Here is a 25,438-nt window from a genome sequence, read left to right as displayed (position 1 = left end):
GAATCTACAAGACTGTAAATTCGAATTTACATAACTCTTAGACAAATAAAATCCCAAAATATCTGTAATTAAAGTTAAACTTACTTGAAATGCGACAATCATGCTCACCAAGAAGAGCATCCAGAAGTCTTTGAAGCAGTTTTAATGTCTGATCGCTGTTGAGAAAGCCTATGCTTGTATGCTTTCTTTTCTTTTTGAAGACATCTTAGATAAAAGGGAATAAGAGATTCTGCACCATCAAATATTTGGCTTCTTCCTATTTTTTACAGTCTATGGCTTCTTCACGTCTGCAATACTTTTCTCGATTAACATGTGACGTTTTGACGGCCGTTTAAATTCTTTAGGTTGGGAAAAAGTGACGAGTCTCTTTCTGGTATGTGAACGGCGCCGCCTAAACAACATTTCAGTTGAAGTGCACTGTTCATATAGGCTATTATTAGCCTGAAGTCTTCAGCAACATGAGTAGAATTTAACTCTTTCAGTTTCGTTTCTACAAACCGCTTTTCGTAGCATTTTACTGAATCCTATTGCACTGCAGGCTAAATTAATGTAGCCTATTTATTCTTTACATATATTTCGTATAAATTTGTATTTATATTACATTCATTTTCTTATTTCTATTTTATTTTTATTTAATTTCCTTCACTTTTATATAAACCAATTTAAATGACCATTTTGTGAGAAACGTGGTAGCCTATTTAAATAAACTTGCCTTGCATATTTTTCATTTAATTCTTAAAGGGATAGTTCACTTTGAAATTAATTATTGATATGTTTTAGCTTACTTCAAGGGCATTCAAGATGCAGTTGTCTTTTTTTCCACAGTATTTTCAATTTTGACATTTTTCGGTCAAATCGGTGTTGCCTGTCAGTCATATAATGGAGCTTTAGGGGGTCCACGTCAAAGAGCATGCACAGAGAAATCAAAATTAAACATGATTTAATGACTCGTGAATGTAGGTACACATTAATGGCCTAAGACACGAAACGAGCGGTTTGTGTGAGAAAACGAACAGTATTTATATAGGTTTTTACCTCTTGTTAACAGCTATGTCGAAGTGATCTGAATCAGACGTCCAACTGAACCGAACTGAACCGTTTCCAACGTTACGCCGGAAGTGATCGCTTACGCGTCGACGTCAGATTTCGGAAGTTTTACCTTTCACTAAACATATTTAGATACATCGAAATCGTCTTCCATTGCGATTTCCTACGGTGGCCGAGAGTGCTCAACGTGTTGCAAGCTAAAGATGCAAATGGAAAAAACGCATGCAAATAAAAAAATGCATGCAAATAGAAAAACATGCATGCAAATAGAAAAAAAAAACATCCGCAAATTAAGAAAAACATCTTCATCAGTTCCACAACACACGTGTGCTCCAAATACTCACAACACCACCAAATACAGAAACGCGTTGCAAAAGCTCACAACACAATCAAATAGCCTACAGAAAAGCTGCAAGTAACACAGACCACAACGGAAATGTTTCAGTGGAACCAAATAAGTGACGGACCTGTCTGGGATGTACTCATCATAGATATGTATATAAAGGCTAGATGTGTTACTGCGGAGTTTCCATCGTCATCACCGGCGGCCATCTTGTCACAGACAAGCTGATGCAACTGGTCAGCACGAACACAAATACTCTTATCTCGTTGAAATCTTGACGGATTTACAAACAGTTTGGCTTCTCACAAACGTTATTAACGTGGCTATAATTATCTGGATGATTATTTATTTATACACTTTTATTCATAAGTATGCAGTGTCATAACTACATCTCTGACGTTTATAACAAAACAAACCGTTTGAAAATCAGTAGAAAATTGAGCAAGTTATGGTCATTTAAATAGTACATGTACCATTAACACAATGTTACGAGTGAGCGAGCTGCCTGTGACAAGATGGCCGCCAGGTGCAGACGTCGACCTCCATTGGCCAGCAGCGTGGACGACATATCTAGCCTTTATATAGATATCAATGGTACTCATTGCTCATGAGCTTCCCTATGCCCTACTCCCTTCAAAGGGCAGACGGCAGAGCTCTTCAAGTGGGACTTTGGCGTGAGCATGACACTAGTGTGTCATTTATGTAGCCGTTTGGAACGCACTTGATGAAGAGAGCAACAAGACAACGTAATTTCCAATGTAATTATTTTTACCTAGGATGTTCCTATGACAACGCAGCACATTGTCCATCAGCTGTATAGTTGTTCTGATGATGACAGAAATATAATGATTAACATAACGGTTGCAAATAAATTATTTAATTTTTTTTTATTTTTACTTTACAAAAAACTGTTTTATGTCTATATGACAGTGTCTCAACTTTAAAACTTTGGCCCATACATTAGCTAACATTTCTTCTGAAACTTTTCTTTATGGAAATTTAAACATAAAATGAAACAATTTGTGTAACTGATAGATTAATATATTGCCTTCATGTTCTTCTCTATCTTTTTTTATTTTTATTTAGTTTAGTTTTCAGGTCGTTCTTTTCTCATTTGTATTCCGATTAAATTGAGCATATTGTTAATATATTGTATACAAGTTGTGTCTGAAATAAATTGAATCTCTGTGTTTTGCGGGGGGAAAGTTAAAAGAAATTAAATAAAAGAAAGTAGAATTTTGAGCTGTAAGCAAGGAGTATAGAAGAACTAAAAAAATAATAATAATATAATATTATTTATATATACAATATTATTTTAATAGTGTAGTTTATTTATAAAAAATATATGCTGCATCCCAATTCGCTTACTTAGGCTATACGCCCTAAAAGTATGTACTCTTTTTGTGAGGAAAAAGTACATACTTTTGAGTGTGTAGCAAAAGAGTAGGCAAGCTTTGGGACATACTATCACGTCATCTTTAACGGACAGCTCTGTCGCGTGCTCCGTGCATCCTGTCACCGTAAACTGCCCTGTCAATCATCTTGTCACAGTTAAAATCCTCCATTCTACCTAATTTTATTTCCTACCGTTTCGGAGAGCACGTTCATCTGCCAGTTGTGGGTCTTTCATGCTCTCCTCGTGTTTGCAATTTGAATATAATGATGCATTTAAAACGTAATGGCTAAACGCGTCTTTACAAAAGTTCACAATGCTGCTGCAAATGCAATATAATGTGGACAACATTGAATAAATTAATTTTCGTCAGGTTAGATACCGATAATTAATCACTCAAAGCTCTTTATCTAAACCTCTCTACACAACCGGGACTCGCGCATCCTCCATATCGACTACGTGTCTGTAGTTTTTTAACACTTTTTACTCGTGTTTGTAGTTCTAACAGAATCCTCGTCCAACACGCAATGGTTTGTGGGCAATATCAGCCGTTAGAGTGTGCATCGATCTACACTTCGGATGGGCTTTATGCCCAGCTGCACTACTTCCTGAACTTCAGCCAGCTCCTTGTTTCCTGTCTGCCATTATTGGCCAAATTGATTAATTAATTCAGGTGTGTCTGATTATTGTTGCCATGACTACTGAGGTCAGGTACAACTGAATTAATCAATTTGACCAATAATGGCAGACAGAAAACAAGGAGCTGGCTGAAGTTCAGGAAGTAGTGCAGCTGGGCATAAAGCCAATTCTGACCGGAAAAAGTAGACCATCCGGGTATCTTTGGAACACTCATTTCAACATACTACGATTTGGGACGTACTATTTCTATTTTCGAATACTATTTAGGACGGATAGTATGCGAATTGGGATGCAGCAATAGGCTTTCACAGTCAGGTCCGTCACTTCCGTCAGGTTCCCCGTAAACATTTCCGTTGTGGACCGTGTTACTTGCAGCGCGTTTCTGTATTTGGTTGTGTTGTGAACATTTGCAACATGCTTCTGTATTTGGTAGTGATGGGCAGAACGAGGCTTCATGAAGCAATGAAACAGTTGAAGCAAATGTGCCATTTTGTTTCGAGGCTTCGAATCAATCCGAAACCCGTCTCCACGGTGACACCTAGTGGTCACTTGCAGGTGTTGATTTGAAACAACCTTTACAAAGAGCTAGTAATTTTTTTTTTAAATTGTATTTTTCTATATGAAGCTTGTAACCTGCAGTCTCTTCACATTGCATAATGTGATTTTGGTCATGAAAAATGAATATTAATAAAAGAAATCAAGCCACAATGTCTCACTTTGTTATAGATTTTTATTCAAAAATATTAATTTCTCTGCTACTGAAGGACTCAGCCTACTTCTTTTTTTACAGTTCATGAGTTCATGGATCATGAGTTCTGGGCAAAAACACATCCCTGAGGTATTTTTCCACCTCCACTGTGGCATCAGCTGTAGGATTGTGTATCATCTGGTTTCAAAGTGAACTATCCCTTTAATACCCAGTGGGGGGGTGGGGGGGTGGATTGAACCCTTGACTTGTTTGAAAAGACTGCCTGACAAAACACTGTTATTTACAGTTAAGTAATAGTTGTTAATAAAATATTAGTACAGGTAAATAATAAAAAAGTATATTGTGCATAGATAAAAGTAAATAAATATACTTCCTGTAGCAAAATTAATGAAATGCCATTTTAACATGTTGGTTGTGTAGGCCTAAAACAGTTAATAGAAACGCAGTCAGGAAACAAGATAACTAACGACTTCTCAATTTATTTGCTTTCTGTTTATTTGCTTTCTTTTCCCAAATGAGGTAAAGAGCCACGCTTGGCTTCCATGTCAATGTCTCTATAAAGAGGTTTTGTTTAAAGTACAGCATTTTTTTATAGATTACTTAACAAGTGTGATGTTTGAACTGAAGCACTATAATCGGCTTTAGGACCCACGATCATTTTAGAAAAACTTTCCTGTGCTGCAGAGAACGAAAGCCTGATCTTTTCCCAGTGATATTCCTCTGACCTTTTCTTTATTGTAATGTCTCTCAGCCGTCTCTCTTTCTACAGTCTTTCTTCAAATCTCTATGAGCATAAAGAGGGAGATGAGAGCGATTTTAGCATAGTATCAGCTAAATCTAATCAGAGTTTTAGTGGACTGTGTGCTTAATATCTGCAAACACTGATCACACTTCGGATCATTGTTTCGAATCATCTTTGCTCCACAAATACCGGAACATTATGGGTATTAGTCAGAGCAGAAGCAATTTTGGCAGTCATTAATGTATTCCCTTCGGATTATATAAACAGCTAAAAAAAAAGTATCAGCTGAGCTTACGACACCATGCAATGACTTTTAGCTCACTGCGGTGGAATCTCTATTTCCAGGAGGGGCACAAGGCTAGTTGCAACACACATGGTTTAAAATGTTCCACACATGCCAGCATGACAAAACTTAGTGTATTTAGCCCATCGGTTCCCAACAGGGGGGTCGCGGCCCACAAGGGGGCCTCGGCGAGCTCTGTGGGGGGTCGCGGCATATTTTGAAGGTTTGAGCAATGAGCATTAAATAAAAGTCCTTAACTTTTTTCTGTTCAAAATTTACAAAATGTATATAATGAGTGAGTTTATCATGAACCCATTTTCCAATCCGTGTTTTTGTCTATCCTGAACCACTATGGTACACCTATAATAAGTGTTTACATTGGGACTATTTTACACTGGTTCGGATCACTGCCGCTGCGGTGACTCGTCATAGATGTACACAGAGAGAAGTAGTTCCGGCTACACTGTTCTTTCCGAAAGACGCATTATTCTGTTAATAAATGCAAGTTTATTATCGCTCGCTATTGCGCCAAAAGCGTAAAAATAAAGCCTCACATTGATAAAGCCTCACAGATGGCAAGTATTGAGGCCCCAGATAACAGTCATTTAATAGCAGATATTCTTTTTTTTAACCTAAACACCAGTGTGAATATTTTTATTTTTGCATTTCAAATAGGGCCAATTGCTTCTCCTAGGCTTATGTTTTTAAATTACAAAGGGCCTACTGATGTTTTAGTCATTGTATTTTCAATATTATAGGCTATTATTTGTGCATAAACATACCGTTTGTTTGAAAAAAAAACATATTTTGTTATCCTTGCTGCAAGCTTACAAGAGCGATAATATCATTAAATGTGAAGGGGGGCCCTAAAATATTTTCTTGGGAAAAAGGGGGTCACAGACAAAAAAAGGTTGGGAACCACTGATTTAGCCTATAATAGTTGCCATGTCAACACTATAGGAAAAATGTGCCACCATTGAACAATCTTTGGAAGATATCACTGACCATTTATTTAAGTTAGCAGTATTTAAAAGTTAATTTCTTACTGAAGCTAATTTTTCATCAGATTTTTGTGTTCATTTAAAATAAATCTGATATTATTTTGCAACTAATTGACATGTAGTTGCAAAATTACACACTGATAGTTAGTAGATTGTCTATAGACCGTCAAAACAAAGTGTAACCAAATATGTAGACATTCTCATGTTTATCAGTGTACCACATTAACATATGTTAGTCATTCACGGCACAAAAACTAAAAAGGTAGAAAGCTTGTTTAATTTAGTCTTACCAAATTTTGACACTGTAACACACAACACACATTGTAAAAATCTGTAATAAATAATATTAGCAAAGACAATTTTTTTCCAGAGGGTCTATCTAACCGTTATAAATATCAGGTAAAAAATATTACAGACATAGAAATAGTCCTCACAGTATGAATTAAATATAATAATACTACTAATAATAAGTTCCACGCTTACACAATAACAGTAAAAAACAAACAATCAGTTCCTACATAAATGGACAATAGACATTTGCCCAGTCCAAGAAATGGTCAATCACAAATGCATATCACATTATAATTACTAGCATATCACATATGCTAGTAGTCCAGAAAAAAACATTACAGCAGTTAAGGCGAGATGTGATAAATCTACCAGCGATTCAACGTCTTTTGGGCTAAAATGGGGATGGAGTTGGAAAAAAAAAATGCCGCTTTACAGAGGCTGTACTGCAATACCATGGCTGCCGTTGAAGGACTGCATTTCCAGGACCATAGCTTTATATGTTGTTGCTATGTACTAACACTTAAAAATATTTGAAATGACTGACATTTCAATTCAATATTTGTGTTAGTTAATTGTTGGGAATGATTTACCGTTAAAAATTATTCAAATTTAATATATTCCCTAACCAACCCTTAACCCTAAAGATAACCATTGGCAATCCTCTTGTAATTTTGTTTTTATCTAATTTGTTTCAATATATGAGCCTTTGTATTCTGTTTATTCTGTTACTCTTAAATTCAGTTTTCTTATAATTTATTTTCTATTTTCTGTGTATGTGCGAGACTTCAGTTTCATTAGCTGTTTGATAAGTAGAACAATAACTAAGTGGAATAAATGGTAAAACTATTTACACTAAGTATTCAATTTGACAATTAGCAACATTTGAATTGCTTCATAGATGAGTTTAATCCCAACATCATCATAAGATAGGCCTTATACTTAAGACTCATATATATTTCTATTAATCCACCTCATTTGAGTTCTAATCAGACTCTACTACCTCCTCCGTTTCACCTGTAAAAACATAAAACAAAACATAATTTGAAGGAGTACTAAAACAATAACCAGTTAACATAACTCCAACATGTTTCTATTAAGGCTGCATTATTTAATTCGAAAGCCAGATTCTTTTCCTCCTGTGAGCATTGATTAGTAAACCTTTTTAAATAGTAATGCATAAGAGATAGTATGATCAACTGTACATTTGTTAAAAGCATTGCTATCTGAACTGGTTTTAATTTACTAAAAAATGTATGTATTGAGGTTTTGCATAATAATATTGGCTGTAGCAGTATATCAAACCAATATTAATTTATTACATTATTATAGTGAGAACCTTCGGAGGACATTTCACCTGATAGTGACTTTGCTTGTTCTGTTGATTTTACAGGTTCCTTGTGATCTCCTGAGAAATCCATCCACCAATGTTAATGTTTCTAATCCAGCTGTCTTTCTTTAGGCTGTATGGAGGAATTAGAAGAGGAAATAATCAGTATTCAGGGGAAACAAGTTGCAAAGTAGTACCTATTTCAATTACTTTGAGTACAAAGTGCAATAGATGAACATTAATAACTAACATTGCATTCCTGTTATTAGACTATCACTGATTTTACATTATCTGATGTACATTTCTAATCAGGGTGGCTGATTTGGCACATATACGTCACTTTTTGCTCAGGCAGGATCACAATCCAGAATCTTATCACAATTATTTTTCATGTTTGTTTTAAACAATATTCTGCAAGTCACTGGGCAGTAAAGGCAAAATAATCTCCCTATTTAAAAATAGTAAAAAAAAGTAAGAAAAGAAAAGAAAATGACAGACCAAATTTAGGCCAAAGTAAGGGTGGGCAATATGACCAAAATCTTATTTCTCTTTATTTTATTTCATTATTTTATCTTTGTTATTAAAGAAATGATCAAACTACAAATAATAGTACAAGATACACATTTGTTTAATTAAGTATGCTGCAACTAGAACCTGCATCCTCTCTGCTTCAACCTGCTAAATTATGAACTAAACTTTTCTTTAGACTATAATACATTTAATCTTCAATTCCTGTTTGTTGGTGTTAGTGTGACTGCAGCAAAGGATATTTACTCACCTTAGTTTACATTCTGAGTTTTGTAGCACGTCAACAAGCTTCTGCTTGGATAGTCCGATGCTATTCTTACTCAAATCGAGCTCTTTTAAAAACCGCAATGCTTTTTTATCAGCCAAAGACTGAGCCAAGCAAGTAACATCTGTAATTTCACAGTCATTTAGGCTAGAAAGAGAACAGACAGAAAGTAAAAGTGTGTACTCTTTTTGTAAAGAAAAGGTATCCTTGGGTATGTAGCAGAAGAATATGCAAGCTTTGGGACATGCGTTCAAGTCATCTCGTATAGATCGTAATTACGAGTTGAACGCCACCACAATGTCGTAAATACCAGTGGGAACTAAGCTCTGGATTTTCTTTAAGCCCCGATCTGTACGAGTTGGGGGCGTGTCAGTGAGAAACGTTCATTCAACGTCTGTTGATGGTAAATTTTAATTGAATTTCAATGTTTACTCATCGACATTGTAAGGCTTTTTCATTTATAAAGCAAGCTCTCTGCACAAAATATGATATCATTGTAATATAAAAATTATACCTAATGATAGAGTTTACATTGGCTTCATAAGCTAATAAAAAAACACACCTGCTGCGCATTCTTTGTTCTTCATTTTTTTTATTAGCAGAGTTAACAAACCTTGCTGTATTTTCGTGTAATTCATTAAAAGAAGGTACACCGCCATTTTGCTCCGACGAAACTGACTTGAACGCACCTCACGTCGTAAACACGACTTCCCACCTCGTACGTACGAATTTCCCAGGAGGACTTGAACGCAGCAAAACACTACTTCGTCATAACTGCACCTTTGACGGACAGCTCTGTCGCTTATGCTGAGTTCACACTGAACGATTTTAAACTCGCCGACAGGTTTTGTGAGATCGCCGACAAATGAATGAAATCAGAGGCAAATCGGTGCCTGTTCACAGTGCGAAAGATCAGAGACACGACCTGAGAAAATTGCCGAGAGTCGCCGACGCCTGTGAGACACCTGTCGGCAATTCACAATTCTGCTGTTAAGCAGAACCGGAAATGTGAACTCTGCTGTTAATTTCCGAACCGGAAATGATGCGAAACAGCACGCGCGCCGAAGATGACGAAGAACACAACAAGCCAATATGGACGTCAGACAAAACTAGTGCTGCAAACTGTCTGGGCGATGATTTGCTCTGAAAAAAAATGCAAAAATAAGAAAAAAAAAGGATTTACCTGGTGACCTCAACCCATGCCTTGCTCTGAATCTGATTGGCTGAAGCTCATGACATCACGTGAGGTTGAGTTGTGCAACAGCTCAGGATATATAGCATGCTAGATAATTTTCTGGGCTCGGAGACGCGTCTACGAGGCACCTGCGAGGCATCTGCGAGCGTCTTTGATGCATTATTGGCTCTTTCATATAACAGATTGGCGAGCGTTCATCGCCCACTAATCCCCCGCCATTTACAAGCGATAACACCCTGACCTGTCGGCAAGCTCAACGATTTGCAAATCGGCTTAAAATCATGTAGTGTGAATTGAACGATGGCTCGGCGACAGGAGGTTTCACACTGCATGACTTAACAAAAGAAAGAATCGCCGAAACACAAACTACGTTTCACCACCAAACACATGCGAGAAGTGATAAGTAAATAACGCAAGATCACGCGTGCGTGAGACCGGGGTTCTCGCGAGAGACTTAAAATGTCATTAAAAATGATGGCCTGCAAGAAGCTTGTGATCCCATTTGTCTGTGCGCAAATTTGCAGTGAAAAGGAGAAAAGAAAAACAGATTACGCAGGAGAAATGGTTGGGGAGACGAGAGCAAGGATTCCGACTACGATTAATCGTCATTTAAACTGGCCTGTTAATCATCTTGTCACAGTTAAAATCCTCCACATTTAATTTCCTACCATTTCGTAGACAAATGTAGCACATTGATCTGCCAGTCATGGTTCTTTCATGCGGAGACTCACATGTGTTTGCAATTTGAATATAATGATCAATTTAAAAAGTTAATGGCTAGTGATAATGGTATCACTATTAAACCACTTCTAAACAGCATTTTTCAAGAAAATTAAGAGCTGCAGAATAAAGAGGCTGTTTGGTAAAATGTATTTTACACATATTCTCTTCTCTGTAATTGATATTCATTTTCTGTAACTGTTATAATCCTATTAATTACGCATCCTTCCCACCTACCTACTACCTTTGTTTAAGCTCTGTTTGGATGCCTGCAGTTTTCCCGCTGCTGTTTGCTCTGTGGTCGAAAGCATCTTATCATACACATTTTTTACTGACATAACTTACTGACTGACAGGTGGCACTTGTACCTTAAAGCACATACAAAGCTTGTTGATTATAAAATTATCACCCGACATATTAGTGGTCTGTGACACTATGACCAAAATCGACCTGCGGTTGATACTCGGGTGTCATTTTAAGACCCTGCTTTCATCAGAGAACTAAAAAGGAATTATTTTACACAAATATAATGTGAACTCAGACTTTGTTTAATGTCAAATTGATGTTCCTCACCTCAATCTCTCCAGTTTACAGTTTGGATTCTTCAGTAATTCACACATGGCTTCCACTCCTTTGTTTTCTAGTTTGTTCCCACTGAGGTCCAGCTCTCTCAGGTGTGAAAGAGAGTAACACAGAGCTGGAGACAGTTTGACAAACTGTTTCTCTGTAATACTGCAGCCACACAGACTGAAGACAGAAAGAGAAACAACTATTGCTCATAAGTGAAGCATCAGTAAATGTCATGCAATATAAGGATACAACAACAGAAACTTGGAAACATAAACCAAACCAGGAGCATAGGATTTGAGGAAACTCTGAAATCACTTATTTAAGTGAAATAATTATAGCAATTTTAGTGTAGTTTACCATTACTAAATACAAATTGTAAGACTATATTTATTTTCACCCTGCAATAAAACAATAAATCTGGAGAGAAGATATTAAAAAAAGAGCACAGGCTAGCCCAGACTTCTCTCCTTGTTCATCTACTGTATGCATTCCTCTCAACTGGCTCACTCTCCTTTCCCCCTGACTAAGTTCAGCAAGAATGTCTATATACACTGTACAACATATGAGGTATCTTGTGAATATATTGTTTGGAATCACTTTCAGGGTCTCAGTGCAATTGGTAAAATGGCACAATTTCACAGCGTCATTTGTTTTTTGAGAAAGATTGAAAACTTATGATTAAACTCTTTATATGATATCTGATGATCATTTGCGCACAGGAATAGGGTGCGATGATGCGACGTCAGCCATATTGGGCCACCACCATACACCAGAAACACTCTTTGACAGTATAGTGTCCCCGTCAGTGTACTGGGGCATTGAGACCCACACAGAGCACAGGGTGAGTGCCCCCTGCTGGCCTCACTAACACCTCATCCAGCAGCTACCTAATTTTACCAGAAGGTCTCTCATACAGATACTAACCAGGCTTGACCCTGATCAGCTTCAGTGGGCAACCGGTCTACAGGGTGATATGGCTGCTGGCTATATTAGTATTTGAAAGTTTCTACTGATAAACATCCTGAACCATCAGTCAATAAAATTGTAGTAGTTTCTTTCTTCAGATGAGGAAATGCCAGAAGAGCAATGAACATTGTGAGTTTGGCCTTAAAACAATAATACAAAAGTAAACTTTAATTACACTGTACAGCATAATGTTACAAACCTTAGTTTTTCCAACTTGGATTGTTCATTGCTCAACAGAGGATAAATATTTTTAACTCCAGAGTCTCCTAGTTTATTTCCACTGAGGTCCAGCTCTCTCAGGTGTGATGGGTTTGATTTCAGAGCTGAAGCCAGATTAGAAAAATCTTCAACTTCTATACCACAGTTTCTTAACCTGCAATCAGAGGAAAATAAAACTATTGCTTAATTTTCAATCAAATACTTACAAACTATTTCCTCTCTTGTATGTGAGTGTTACTGACCTCAAACTCTCCAGTTTACAGTGTGAATTCTTCAGTATATCATAAAACAGTTTTACTCTTGTGTGTTTTAGTTCATTGCCACTGAGGTCCAGCTCTCTCAGGTGTGATGGGTTTGATTTCAGAGCTGAAGTCAGGAAGCCACACTGCTTATCTTTAATACTGCATTTACACAATCTGGGGTTGGTTGGCAACAGAAACGACAACGATTCAGATATATGATGATCATCTTATCTTAGAGGTACACTATTCTTATATTTGGTCTATTCTACAGTTCCTATAATCTGCTTGTAACAGTGTCACACTAGTTATGTGTTCTGGACACTGTTGTAGCAGCGGATGTGACTCATAATATTTCTGCAGTACAACATATACACAATCAGTACATTGAAATTTGAAATGAATTAAATTCTTTATCTAAAAGCAATTACGTATTAGTTAGACACCAGTATAAACAATGTAACTGGAGCTCTGTTCTCTTAAATTAAATAACTAAACAGTGAACTTTTATTACACTGGAGCTGCTGTACAGTAAAATGATACTAACTGTAGTTTTTCCAGTTTGCATTGTGGGTTCATCAGTAGATCGCTGAGGTTTTTAAATCCTGAGTCTCCTAGTTTATTCCCACTCAGGTCCAGTTCTCTCACATGTGATGGGTTTGAAATCAGAGCTGAAGTCACAGCAGAACAACCTTCACCTGTCATTTTACAAGACCTTAACCTACATCGAGAAAGAGAGAGAGAGCCAATAATAAGACAGAAGAAAAGAAAGTAACACTTTATTTTGTAATGTCACATCACCTTAATGAACACACACAACAAAAAGATAGCCAGATGAATATAAATCAACTTTATTCCAATCACAACATACTAAGGTGATAAAATACTTAAGCTCATTAAAGTGCTTTGATTTATGTTTGTGAATGTCACTAACCTCAGTCTCTCCAGTTTACAGCGTTCATCTTTCAGTATTTCAGATAAGTGCTTCACTCCTTTGTTTTCTAGTTTATTCCCACTGAGGTCCAGCTCTCTCAAGTGTGAAAGGTTTGAACACAGAGCTGAAGTCAGACTGAGACACTGTTTCTCTGTAATACTGCATCCACACAAGCTGAAAACAGAAAAGGAAAGGACAATGGTCAAATTAAGCTTTTGGAAGCTTTTTGGGTCATTTGTCTGTCAAACTATTCCTTTCTATGGTTATTTTTCTAGCTAACTACTATAATATTGTCATTAAATGTCTTTCCTAAAGGTTATTGTAACATTACTTGATTTTGTTCTCCAGTTTTGTTACTGACCTCTATCCATGGTTAAAACACTGATTGATCGATTAAATGCGACATGATACATTTCAGTAAGTTGTACTGTCTCTTTCGACATACTTTCTAATGTTCATTTGAGTTTATTTACCAAATAGTAGGAAGAGTGATCAGTTCAAGCGCCGCAACTGAGGCGCTAGAGCGATCCGTCATGTTTCATTTCTTGTTTAAATTTTGTAATACAATGGACTTTATGCACAGCTTCACTACTTCCTGAACTTAAGCCAGCTCCTTGTTTCCTGTCTGCCATTATTGGTCAAATTGATTAATCGAGGTGTGCCTGACCTCAGTAGTCACGGCAACAATAATCAGACACACCTGAATTAATCAAGTTCGGCCAATAATGGCAGACAGGAATAAGGAGCTGGCTTAAAGGACAAGTTCGGTATTTTACAATTAAAGCCCTGTTTTAAGATCGTCCCTGATGAAATAGAATAGTTAAGATTGTTTTTTAGTCAAATGCTCCTGTCACGAGAATTTTTGGATTCTGTGTTAGCACCCCCCCCCCCCCACCTTTATAATGAAAGCATAGGTGCACTCGAACAATCATTCATAAAAACGCATACAACTTTAGTTTACAAAGACGTGAAACTCACCGAGTGGTCTGGGGTGTTCAATGATATGCTCACACAAAAAATCGCTGCAAAATATGCTTTCCAACAGGTTTTATCGTAGTTTTTGTCCAAGTCCATTTTCTTCCTGTTTTTGGTCGAAGTCCACAGTAGTCGATTGTCGAGTTTGAGTGCGCGATCCTTAGTTATCTAGTTACCAATGATCGCGCACGTGAACTCGACAATTTACTACTGTGGACTTCGACCGAAAACAGGAAGAAAATGAAGTCGGACAAAAGCTACGATAAAACCTGTTGGAAAGCATCTTTTGCAGCGATTTTTGTGTGAGCATATCAGTGAACACCCCAGACCACTCGGTGAGTTTCACGTCTTTGTAAACTAAAGTTGTATGCGTTTTTATGAATGATTGTTCGAGTGCACCTATGGTACCATTGTAAAGGTGGGGGGGGGGGGGGGTTGCTAACACAGAATCCAAAAATTCTCGTGACAGGAGCATTTGTATAAAAAACAATCTTATCTATTCTATTTCATCAGGGACGATCTTAAAACAGGGCTTTAATTGTAAAATACCGAACTTGTCCTTTAAGTTCAGGAAGTAGTGCAGCTGTGTATACGGTCAATTGACAGTTAGAAAGCTAAAACTTTGTTTCAAATTAAAGTAACCTGTTCTGTCTTGTCTGTCGGTATAAGTGTCCTGTTTTGCTTCTAAATTTTTCACTGAGTGAGAAAATGGATGTGTAGCGTAAGAGCATGAGAACAGTGTTGGAATGCATGAGAATTGACAGCCCTACATATATGTGTAATTAAATTTTAATTATACAGAATTAATCAGTTAAAGTTATTTTTATCTAATTGTATATGTTTTTAATTGTCAGCTTAATTTTAATATTTAACTTTATAGTAGTTGCTGAGAGAAAAATATTTCAAAATACTACTGAAATAGTATTATCCACTACTGTAAAAATAATATTAAAAGTAATGCAACATTTTAAACCATTAAATTAAGATACTCACATCAGTGTGTTGAGTTTACAGTGTTTATCCTGTAGTAGAGCAGCGATCTGATTCACTTGTGTGTCTCCAAGTTTACGGTCACTCAGATTCAGCTCTCTCAGGAGTAACGCGTTTTTACCCACAATCCTTGTCACATACTGACAGGCTTCATCTGCAACAGGACTCAAAAACCTGCAGAAAAGAAGATGACATTTAAAGGGTCTTTCTGGCTTTTAAGCAAGAGTCTGAGAAACATCAGCACATACAACTGGCTTGTGAAACTGCATATTTATGAACATCTGGAGACTGATTGACCTGCTTTAGAGAAACAGTGATACCGTGGCTCTGGACTTGGTGGAAATTAAACTACAGTACTTTCAGAAACATTTAATACCATACTACATAATACCATCAGTACCATTGTATCAAAACAAAACTCTGTTGAAATATATCATTGATACAAAACTTCCCCCAGCTGCAAAAATGTGTGCGGCTTACTGAATTACTCAAAACATATTTTATAAAGACTTTTAGCCTGAAAAAAACAAACAATCAAAAAAAACAAATATTTACTTTTTCATCACATCTCACCTCAGTGTCTTCAGTTGACAGTTTGGATCCTGTAAATCATTGAGCTGCTTCACTCCTGATTCTCCAGGATCATTTCCTGTGAGATCCAGCTCTATCAGGTGTGAAGGGTTTGATCTCAGAGCTGAAGCCAGAGCTTTATAACCTTCTTCAGTGATACTGCAGTCTGAAAGTCTACAGAAAAGACAATTTATAAAATGTATAAAAATATAATTAAACCAAATTTCTTACTGTTTAAACACAAATCGTACATGATACATTTCATATATATACATTCAAGTTAAGTGCAGTCAAACAATGGTTCATTCAACTCACCTGAGTTTCTCCAGTCGACAGTTTATATTCTCTAAAGCGTTCTGGAGATTCTTGACTCCTGAATCCTGCAGTTTATTGTTGCTCATGTCAAGCTCTTTCAGACTGGAGTTTGATCTCAGGACTGTAGCGAGAGTTGAACAGCTTTCCTCTGTTAGATCACAATTACGCAGCCTAAAATGATGAATATGAGTCGGAGAATTTACATCCTCATTTCCATTAAAATTGGTACATTTTGTAACATGCAGCAAAATCAAGAATATGGTTTTATAATTCTCTTTAACCGAAAAAAGGATATCCCCCCAGTATTTTTACTGACCAACTTAATTATATTTTGAAAAAATAAACACATTCTGATGGCTGCAAAAGACTTTACCACCGTCTCACATAACCTTTCCTTTTAATTACACTTTTCAATTTTTTTTTTAAATTGTTGCATTTTTGCTAATGGAATTTTTTGCAAAATCTCGTCTGATACAAGACCTTTAGCTGCTCAACAGTCTGTGGTCGTCACTGTCTGATTCTCCTTTTTTCATGATAGGCCAAATATTTTCAATAAGAGACAGATCTATACTGCAGGTGGAGAGTGTCTATGAAACCACACTGTTGTAGCACGTGCAGAATGCGGCCTGGCACTGTCCGAGGAAAGATGTCATATTTATTGCAGTATATGTCTCTGTAATCCCAATAGACGCCTCCGCATCAGTGGTACCATCACACAAATGCAAGTCACCCCTGCCGTTTGCACTTTTGCACCTCCATACCATGACAGATGTTTGCTCTTGCACCCGTCACTGATGAAAGTCTGGATGGTTCCTTTCACCTTTGGGACTGAGAACTCAATGTCTGTTTTTTTCCAAAAACAAGCTGAAGCATGGATTCATCTGACCACAGCACACATTTCTCCTGTCTTTTAGACCATCTGAGAGGAGTTCGGGCCCCGAGAACTTGGCAGCATCTCTGCATAGTACTGATGTATAACTTTCTCCTTGAGTAACAGAGATTCAGGTGGCATGGCATTTCTTGATGCAGCAGCAGACTGTGTTAAGTGACAATGGTTTTCCAAAGTAAAAGATTGTGAAATTTAGTAAACATTTAAAGGACTATAAACTGTAATAACTTGTTTTCATGACAGATTCATTCCATGAGCCATTTTCGCTTGCAAATACTAGCCTGGTCCCACCAGACTGTCGTGCATTTCATTTGTACAGAGAGTCTGGCCTCGCTCCATTGACAAGCGTTGACTTCCTTATAGGCGGGTCCTCTGTTGAAGTTTAAAACTATTGGATCTGTCCAGAGTCACTCTGGATCTGCCACAACCAATGACGTATGACGACTCCAACTAGCGTACGATATCAATGTCCTCGTTCTCAGCCACTCCCTCTGTTCGCTGATTGGACCAGTAAAAATTGACCCGAGAAAACCAAAGAATACACCACAAACCCAGACATAGTACTGAAGGAAAATGAAAATTGAGCGGAAGAACGTAGGAGGGTGGAGCCAGGCTATGCAAATACTGCAATCTTTTGGAAAATCTTTTCTCTGTACTTTTTTCAGTTAAATAAAGGTTCAAGAGAATTAACAAATAACAGATTTTTGGGTTTTATTGTCCCAACTTTTCTGGAAATGGGGTTGTACACTTACAAAGTACTTGATGACAACATACTGTACAGTAATTACTGAGAATTACTGTGTTTTGGTCAACTGACGTTTTTGAGAATTTAAATGTGTAATTATAAATGAACACAATACTCACAGTAGTGTGTTGAGTTTACAGTGTTTATCCTGGAGTAGAGCAGCGATCTGATTCAATTGTGTGTCTCCGAGTTCACGTTCACTCAGATCCAGCTCACTCAGGAGTAATGGATTTCTACCCACAATTCCTATCACATACTGACAGGCTTCATCTGCAACAGGACTTTTTAATAATCTAGAAACAAAGAAAGTACATTGATAATTCACAACTGTACTCTGCAGAGCTGTCTTCTACAATAACAAAGATCATCACAAAGATTTTCACACCAAATGCAACATAAACAAATATGAATGTAAAGATATGGTAAAACAATATAATTCTCTTTCAGATACAATCTTAAAACTATTGCACTTTTAATATTTGTAGAAAACATTTACCTCAGTGTCTTCAGTTGACACTTTGGATCCTGTAGTACATCAAAGAGCTGCTTCACTCCTGATTCTCCAGGATCATTTCCTGTGAGATCCAGCTCTATCAGGTGTGAAGGGTTTGATCTCAGAACTGAAGCCAGAGCTTTATAACCTTCTTCAGTGATACTGCAGTCTGAAAGTCTAGAACACATGAAAATCTGAATTAAAATGAACACTGCTACATTTTAAATTAATTAATGTCAGCCAAATAGTCGACTAAACTAAATCACACTACAGCTGAATACATCATCAGATATGCAGTTATACTCCCAAAGTAGTTTTATTTAGTCACTAATGTGCAAGTTGATTAGTTATAATTAATAACTGCACAGCTATGGTTTCGCATGACAAATAATTTTTTTCTCCATTAAATTACCTTTAATTATCTAGAGCATGCATTATTTCTTTGTCCTACTCTTTCTTTTAGAGACAAACACAAAAACAGGGACAACCTACCAATGTTGTCAAAGATATTTTAACTGAAATGATTCCAATATTTGTTTCTGCTGTATCGATACACCGATACCAGCTGCCAGTTCTCTTCTCTCCAATGGTGACTTGACATAGTTCTCTCACTCATTATTGTATTGTGTATAATTTTACTCGTTCCTGCAGGTCTCGAGCTCACACTAAATGCCTGTGCACCACTGATCCATAAAAGTGACGCATATAAAGCCGCCTCTCAAATAGCTTACAGCTACCAAATTGAGTTATTTTTCGTGAATTAATGCACTTTATTTAGTCTTTATTTCAAACTCTAAACTAAATCATGCAAATGGCACCCTGTCCCAAAAGGTCTAAACTCAAGAGACCATGACTAATGCAAATTGCCATTGCTTTCAGACACTCAGCATTATGTACTGAATTTTCTGATGTCAGAAACATCTTTTAGTCCTTATCTCTGATCATTTTATGTTATTGTCTTGATTATCTTTGAATTGATTATGTGATTGGCATGATACATTTACCTGACTAATAAATTGTTACATTTGGATTTATTCTGACTTACTCTGAAATGATTAACTATAATACGTTATATTCTTTGTGTTACTGCAAATCTGCATCAGATTAGTAACAGACTAATGTCCAGTTGAGAGTGGAGAATAGGGCACACCAAATGCAATTTTAGAGTTCCGGCTAATATTTGGCACTAATTCAAGTGTACTAGGTTGTAAAGACAAAAAATTGATTTCCGTTTAGGACAGCAAAAGATTGCTCGATCAACCTAAATAAGGTGAGACTTACCTCTGTTTAATGTAATGTTACTCTACCTACTGTTAGTGTACGTCGGAAACCATGCATGACCAAACCAAAGCTATCCGATAAGTAATACTGGTCGGCTTATATCTGTAGAAGTGGCCATGACCTCTGACTAGAGAAAGTGCACTTTTACAAATCCATGTGGGCTATTCAAAATATCTTAGATAAAGTGTGAATGCGACAGTGTAAGATATTAGCCAATTACCTCTGTTTAGTGACCAAAAACTGATGAGTTTGTGATCATGGGCCTACATAAAAATGAATGGCCGGTACGAGGACCCTGAGGGACTTTGGCATGAATGAATAAGTATGATATAATAATCAAATTTGTTGCTAAACTATAATATTAATGACCAATAACCAGTTGGCATTCCAACCTAAATTCGAGGTTGTGATAAAATGGAGTCAGATAAAAGGTTAATTGGAATTAAATTACTTTGCCATTGTAAAAAGACAGTAACACACAGTAAATCTTTGCCCGCTTATCGGAAACTGTTGTTGGACCGATTGGGCAGGCCTTACAATACATGTTATCAAATATCAATACTTGTCAAGGTATTGTATCGACCTACACAAAAACTAGATGCAGTTCTCAATTTGAAAATGCTTAATCTCTCTTTCTAATTACTGCACAACTATAATTCAATTACTAGTTCTAAAAATGGCACACTGGATTAAGAAAAAGAGGCTTGGGTTGTGTAGAAGAATGCCTAAGAATGTGGGAAGCTGTGACTGTTGCAAATGTTGGTTTGAGTTTGTTCTAAATATCATGCTTAATCTAGGAAAAATATAATTGTGAACCAGTGTTATTGCAGTTATAGTTTTTAACCACTGTCTATAAATTTTTTTTTAATCGTACATTTTCATCTCACCACTTTTTGAAGTGAGCGGACTGAAATATAAATAATTGATATGTGATTGCTGTGGTGTTGAATGTAGCTAATGATGAAATGTACTTACTTCAGTATCTTCAGCTCACACACAGGATTCTTCAGTCCCTTACAGATCTCTTTGACTCCTGAGTCCAGCAGACGGCTGTTGTTCAGGTTCATCTCTTTCAGGATGGTTTTGGAGGAGAGAACAGTAGCTAGAACAGAACAGCTTTTCTCTGTCAGCTCACAGTTATTCAGCCTAAACAAAAAATCAGCATTATTTATTATTCAACACACATCAGATCAACAGGTCTTCATATCTTCTCACAAATGTGACTGACAGGTTTTTATAATGAATAATCAGAGAATAATGTATAAATCATGTTCACTCACTTGATTTTCTCCACTTTGCTATGAGAGTCCATTAAAAAAGCAGAGAGCTTCTCCCAACTTAGGTCTCTGAGTTTATCTTCACTCAGATCCAGTTCTGTCAGAAGTAATGGACTTGTACCCAGAACTTCAGTAAGATACTGACATGCTTCCTCTGCTGCAGGACTTTTCAAAAACCTACAGGAAGCAGAATTTTACAATTTATGGGAGCCCCTCAAAAACGAGACGGTACATATCAAGTCAAGTCACCTTCATTTATACAACACTTTCAACAATGTAAATTGTTTCAAAGCAGCTTTACAGTGATAATAGAAAATTAAAGTAACAAAGACTGTTTTGTCTTTACAGCAGCTCAAGAATAAAGTTATTGTCCAGCTATAGTTAGTTTTGATTGGTTTATTCGCTAACAGTGCCGCTTTTAGCCATTTTGGTGCCCTAAGCATAATTCCTTTATGGTCTCATATTGCCCTCTGGAGATTATTTCAGAATCTATGAACCTTGTTGCATTGTATTTGGACATTTTATCAGAATACACAGCTTTAGACAATGATATGCCATTATCATGTAATATGACTAATATAGAAAGTATAAAGATATATTTTGTTGTTTTCACTTAGTACAAAACAGAATTCATAAACAGCAACCATTTATTTACAATGGATTAAACAAATTAAAACAAGCCAAAAAGTAATAGTCCCACAGAGATGCGATACGAAAATTTGGTCTAAACACATGAAACTTCCTGACAAATATGCCAAATCTTTATCAGATTTTCTCTGGTAAACACAAATATACCACAACTACTTATTTGAGAAAATATTAGTGGAAATTCTCTTATTTAAATCTTTCCTAGTGATGGAACAATAATATATCAGCCACTGATATAGTGTTCACCTCTCAGCTTATGTAGTATCTAGTTAAATTTACAGTTACAATATTTACTTTGTTTCATTGAGAAAATATGCACTGTACAATTAAAATGAATAAGTATAATTTCTCAAAACTTTGTATTCATTTGTTTTGTCATGGTCTCATAAAACTTGTGTCAGACTCAAATTAAATTGAATTTCTCATGAGTTTAATTTCTTTGAATTGAAAACACATCAGTGGTTTACTTAAAAATATTTGAAAGCATTTATCACCTGATGGGCTTTAATTTACAGTGTCCATCCTGCAGTAAGTCATTAAGCTGCTTCACTCCTGATTCTCCAGGATCGTTTCCTGTGAGATCCAGCTCTATCAGGTGTGAAGGGTTTGATCTCAGAGCTGAAGCCAGAGCTTTATAACCTTCTTCAGTGATACTGCAGTCTGAAAGTCTACATATGAAAGAAGCATTATGCATTTTACAAGTTAAAATAAACAAAAAAGACATGTATAAAGTGAGATGTTATGATCTTATTTAATAGGAAAAATAAATGTAATCCTCATTATAAAATAAAAACATTGCCATGGAACATTGCTTATTTTAATATTGGCAAAAATCTCAACCCATAAATACGCAACAAATGCAAATAACATCTGAAAATCGGAATTTAAATTTGTTTATAGAATATTTAAAAATGGCAATGTAAATAGTCAAACAAAAACGGTAATTTCAGCCTCTATCACCATCATCAAAGGTTATGACAGGTCATTTAATCAAATGGACATTTACATATGTATATTATCATCATGCAGATATGTAAATGAATGAAGATACACACTTCAGTTTTTCCAATCTGCATTGTGTATTTTTCAACAGATGACAGATCTTCCCCACTCCTGAGTTTCCAAGTTTATTTCTACTAATATCCAATTTTATCAGGTTTAAAGGGTTTGAATTAAATGCTGAAGTCAGAGCAGCAAAACCTTCTTCTGTAATACTGTTATTATTCAGCCTGCAGAGAAACAAATCAAAGACAGGAAACATTCTTCAGTTTATCGTTTAACCTTCTTTAATGAACATAAAATATAAAAAAGACTTAATTGCTTCTGTTTGTATTATTGTCATTAGTAAATTTCTCTGTATAAAACCATTTATGGACAAATCATCACACGTAGATGAATACATTAACTGAACATGATAATCCTAACCAGTTATATGAAAATACAATAATAGAAAAATGTTACATTTAAAATATATTTTAAAGGAGCTGTATGTAAGATTGTGGCCAGAACTGGCACTGCAATCACTTTCAAATTACTGTAGAGTGGGGTATGCCCTTCCCCCTGACTCGCGGTTGCCAGATAGGCCGCAGGATCCAACTTTTTTATATCCGACACATTTGTAGGTGCAGCTGTGGTAACTAGAGCAGAGCTGACAACCCGGATGCTGCAACACTACTGACCTCATGATTGGTAGATAGGTGGAGGGTAGAGCATCAGACCAATACACAACATGACAACATCAACATCAGTTGAGGGTTGCAACTTCACTTTTTAAATTACATTATCCAGTCCTTCCAGAAAAACGCTGAGTTTTTTTGTGATTGTTGCGGACAAAAATCCTTGATTACGCGGCCCATTTTCGTTAAAAATGCGATGGAATATGCGGGATATTTATGCAATTTTATGCGATGAAATTGCGGGAACTTGCAAAAATTGCGTAAACTTGCAAAAATTGCGGGAACTTGCAAAAACTGCAGTTTGATGAAAAAGAGAAAAAAAGTGATTCCCCCAACACCCTGTTCTCACTAGGCCACTACCTTAATGTAAAGAGCCATTTCTTATTAGTTCCTTTGCATACTACGTCATAGAAAGTGCTGGGAATATTTAATTTCTCATCTTGTTTTATTTCAGACTATAACGAGTGTAAATAAGGTGTGGCCCCTTTAAGAGCTGCTCGCTCCCTGTTGAATTGTCTGCAGTGTTATATGTGCGCCTCAAACACCCCATGTGTGCGGGTAATTTCTGTTTGATGCTAATTCTTTTATCTTATGTTGTTTATTAATTAACAATGTGACGGTAAAACGTGTGATAGACAGTTATACGAGTTCGATTTGTGAGATGTCAATCGCCTCCGTGAGTCTGTCTGCCTCTGCAATAACTTCAGCTGTGAGCTATCCCGTCGCGTAACTGCGTCACTTCATAACGTTCCCATGGAAACAGGGGGAAATGGTTGCTCTTGTGTGAAGCAAACACAACATTTTTCAACTTTCTGCTAAGATATATGTGACTTGTTTGCAACGAAAATGCCAGGATTATGAAATCATGCAAACCCCGCACATTTTGCACGGAAATCGGCAATTTATGCGGCGAAAGTGCGGCGTATTTGAAAAAATGCGGCCCCCGCATAAATATGCGGACTTTGGCTGATTTTGCATTGAATTCAGCGATCGCATAATCGCGTTTTTCTGGAGGGACTGATTATCCTGGCTGGACTACTGTTGTCAGTAAAATAAGTATTTGAAATGAACATGATTTCTTAATGTCTAGTGACATATCAGGGCTAGTTTATGAATATTTGAAATACATTTCTTACATACAGCTCCTTTAATGCAAAGTATAAATATAAAAACCATGCAAAATACTCACTGAATTATATTCAGTTTACAGTGTTTATCCTGCAGTAGAGCAGCAATCTGATTCATTTGTGTGTCTTCCAGTTCATGATCACTCAGATTCAGCTCTCTCTGGAGTAACAGGTTTTTACCCAAAATTCTAGTCACATACTGACAGGCTTCATCTGCAGCAGGACTCAAAAACCTGCAGATGGGAAGTTGAAGCAGGATTAATCATCAGGGGTCTAAGATGTTTTTGGGGTCCTTAAATAGTTGACATGCTCTGACTTTTTCAGTTTCTTATAAACATACTAATTGTAAATGTGTCCTTACACTCTATTTAGCACAAGCACAATTAAGCACAGGACTACCATAATATGTGAGCAGCATGTATGTACATGTTTGTATTTTTGAGAGAATAAGGTGTTATGCATGGTTACTGAAAAAAAATAGTAAGTTTCTGAAATTAAAGAATTTGTGTGGCCACAAAACAGATACTAAATGTGTCCACAAGACTTTTGACTAATAGATGTTGTCACCAAGATTTATTTTTTTTTGCATTTGCATTTGCAGACGCACGAGGGATAAATTCAGTTTGGTTATCAAAGCCTGTGTAAAGAAGAATTACATTTGATCCAAATAAATAAATAACAAAAACGTGTGAAATGGTTTATCTTGAATATACTTTGCTGTAATGCATTTTTTATAATGTATCCCAGCTCACCTCAATGTCTTCAGTTTATAGTTTGGATCCTGCAATAAATCATAGAGCTCCTTCACTCCTGATTCTCCAGGATTATTTCCTGTGAGATCCAGCTCTATCAGGTGTGAAGGGTTTGAACTCAGAGCTGAAGCCAGAGCTTTATAACCTTCTTCAGTGATACTGCAGTCTGAAAGTCTACAGAAGAGATATTTCAAAGTATTGATGAATGAATATGTAGAAAATGGCATAGAGACCGTTAATATGTTAGAATTATCAACGTATTTATCAATTCACCTAAGGTTATCTACTT

At 36.5% G+C, this 25,438-nt stretch overlaps 1 protein-coding gene across 3 annotated transcripts in view; it reads right to left on the bottom strand.

The window, feature by feature from the left end:
• Window positions 1-6,412: 6,412 nt before the first annotated feature.
• The window catches only part of LOC120475661 (uncharacterized), a 45,075-nt gene continuing 26,049 nt past the window's right edge, over window positions 6,413-25,438 (bottom strand). For 2 of the 3 annotated variants that reach the window (XM_089120458.1, XM_089120461.1), the window contains 19 exons: window positions 25,150-25,323; window positions 24,460-24,630; window positions 22,650-22,823; window positions 22,089-22,262; window positions 20,950-21,123; window positions 20,645-20,815; window positions 18,392-18,565; window positions 18,015-18,188; window positions 16,262-16,432; window positions 15,950-16,120; window positions 15,380-15,550; window positions 13,412-13,585; window positions 13,025-13,198; window positions 12,481-12,654; window positions 12,219-12,392; window positions 11,057-11,230; window positions 8,554-8,715; window positions 7,803-7,908; window positions 6,413-7,462 (listed from right to left, as the gene is read on the bottom strand). In XM_089120458.1, coding sequence (XP_088976584.1) covers window positions 7,833-7,908; window positions 8,554-8,715; window positions 11,057-11,230; window positions 12,219-12,392; window positions 12,481-12,654; window positions 13,025-13,198; window positions 13,412-13,585; window positions 15,380-15,550; window positions 15,950-16,120; window positions 16,262-16,432; window positions 18,015-18,188; window positions 18,392-18,565; window positions 20,645-20,815; window positions 20,950-21,123; window positions 22,089-22,262; window positions 22,650-22,823; window positions 24,460-24,630; window positions 25,150-25,323 — 3,007 coding nt within the window. In that variant the 3' untranslated portion in view covers window positions 6,413-7,462; window positions 7,803-7,832. Of the gene's footprint in view, window positions 7,463-7,802; window positions 7,909-8,549; window positions 8,716-11,056; window positions 11,231-12,218; window positions 12,393-12,480; window positions 12,655-13,024; window positions 13,199-13,411; window positions 13,586-15,379; window positions 15,551-15,949; window positions 16,121-16,261; window positions 16,433-18,014; window positions 18,189-18,391; window positions 18,566-20,644; window positions 20,816-20,949; window positions 21,124-22,088; window positions 22,263-22,649; window positions 22,824-24,459; window positions 24,631-25,149; window positions 25,324-25,438 lie in introns of those variants that run through there. The other variant, XM_089120467.1, reaches the window with a different exon arrangement.

This window comes from Pimephales promelas, chromosome 2, assembly GCF_988280905.1.
Source record: "Pimephales promelas chromosome 2, fPimPro1.hap1.1, whole genome shotgun sequence".
Classification (NCBI taxonomy): domain Eukaryota; kingdom Metazoa; phylum Chordata; class Actinopteri; order Cypriniformes; family Leuciscidae; genus Pimephales; species Pimephales promelas.
The sequence above is the reverse complement of the archived record's forward strand: the minus strand, read 5'-3'. Positions and strand labels throughout refer to the sequence as shown.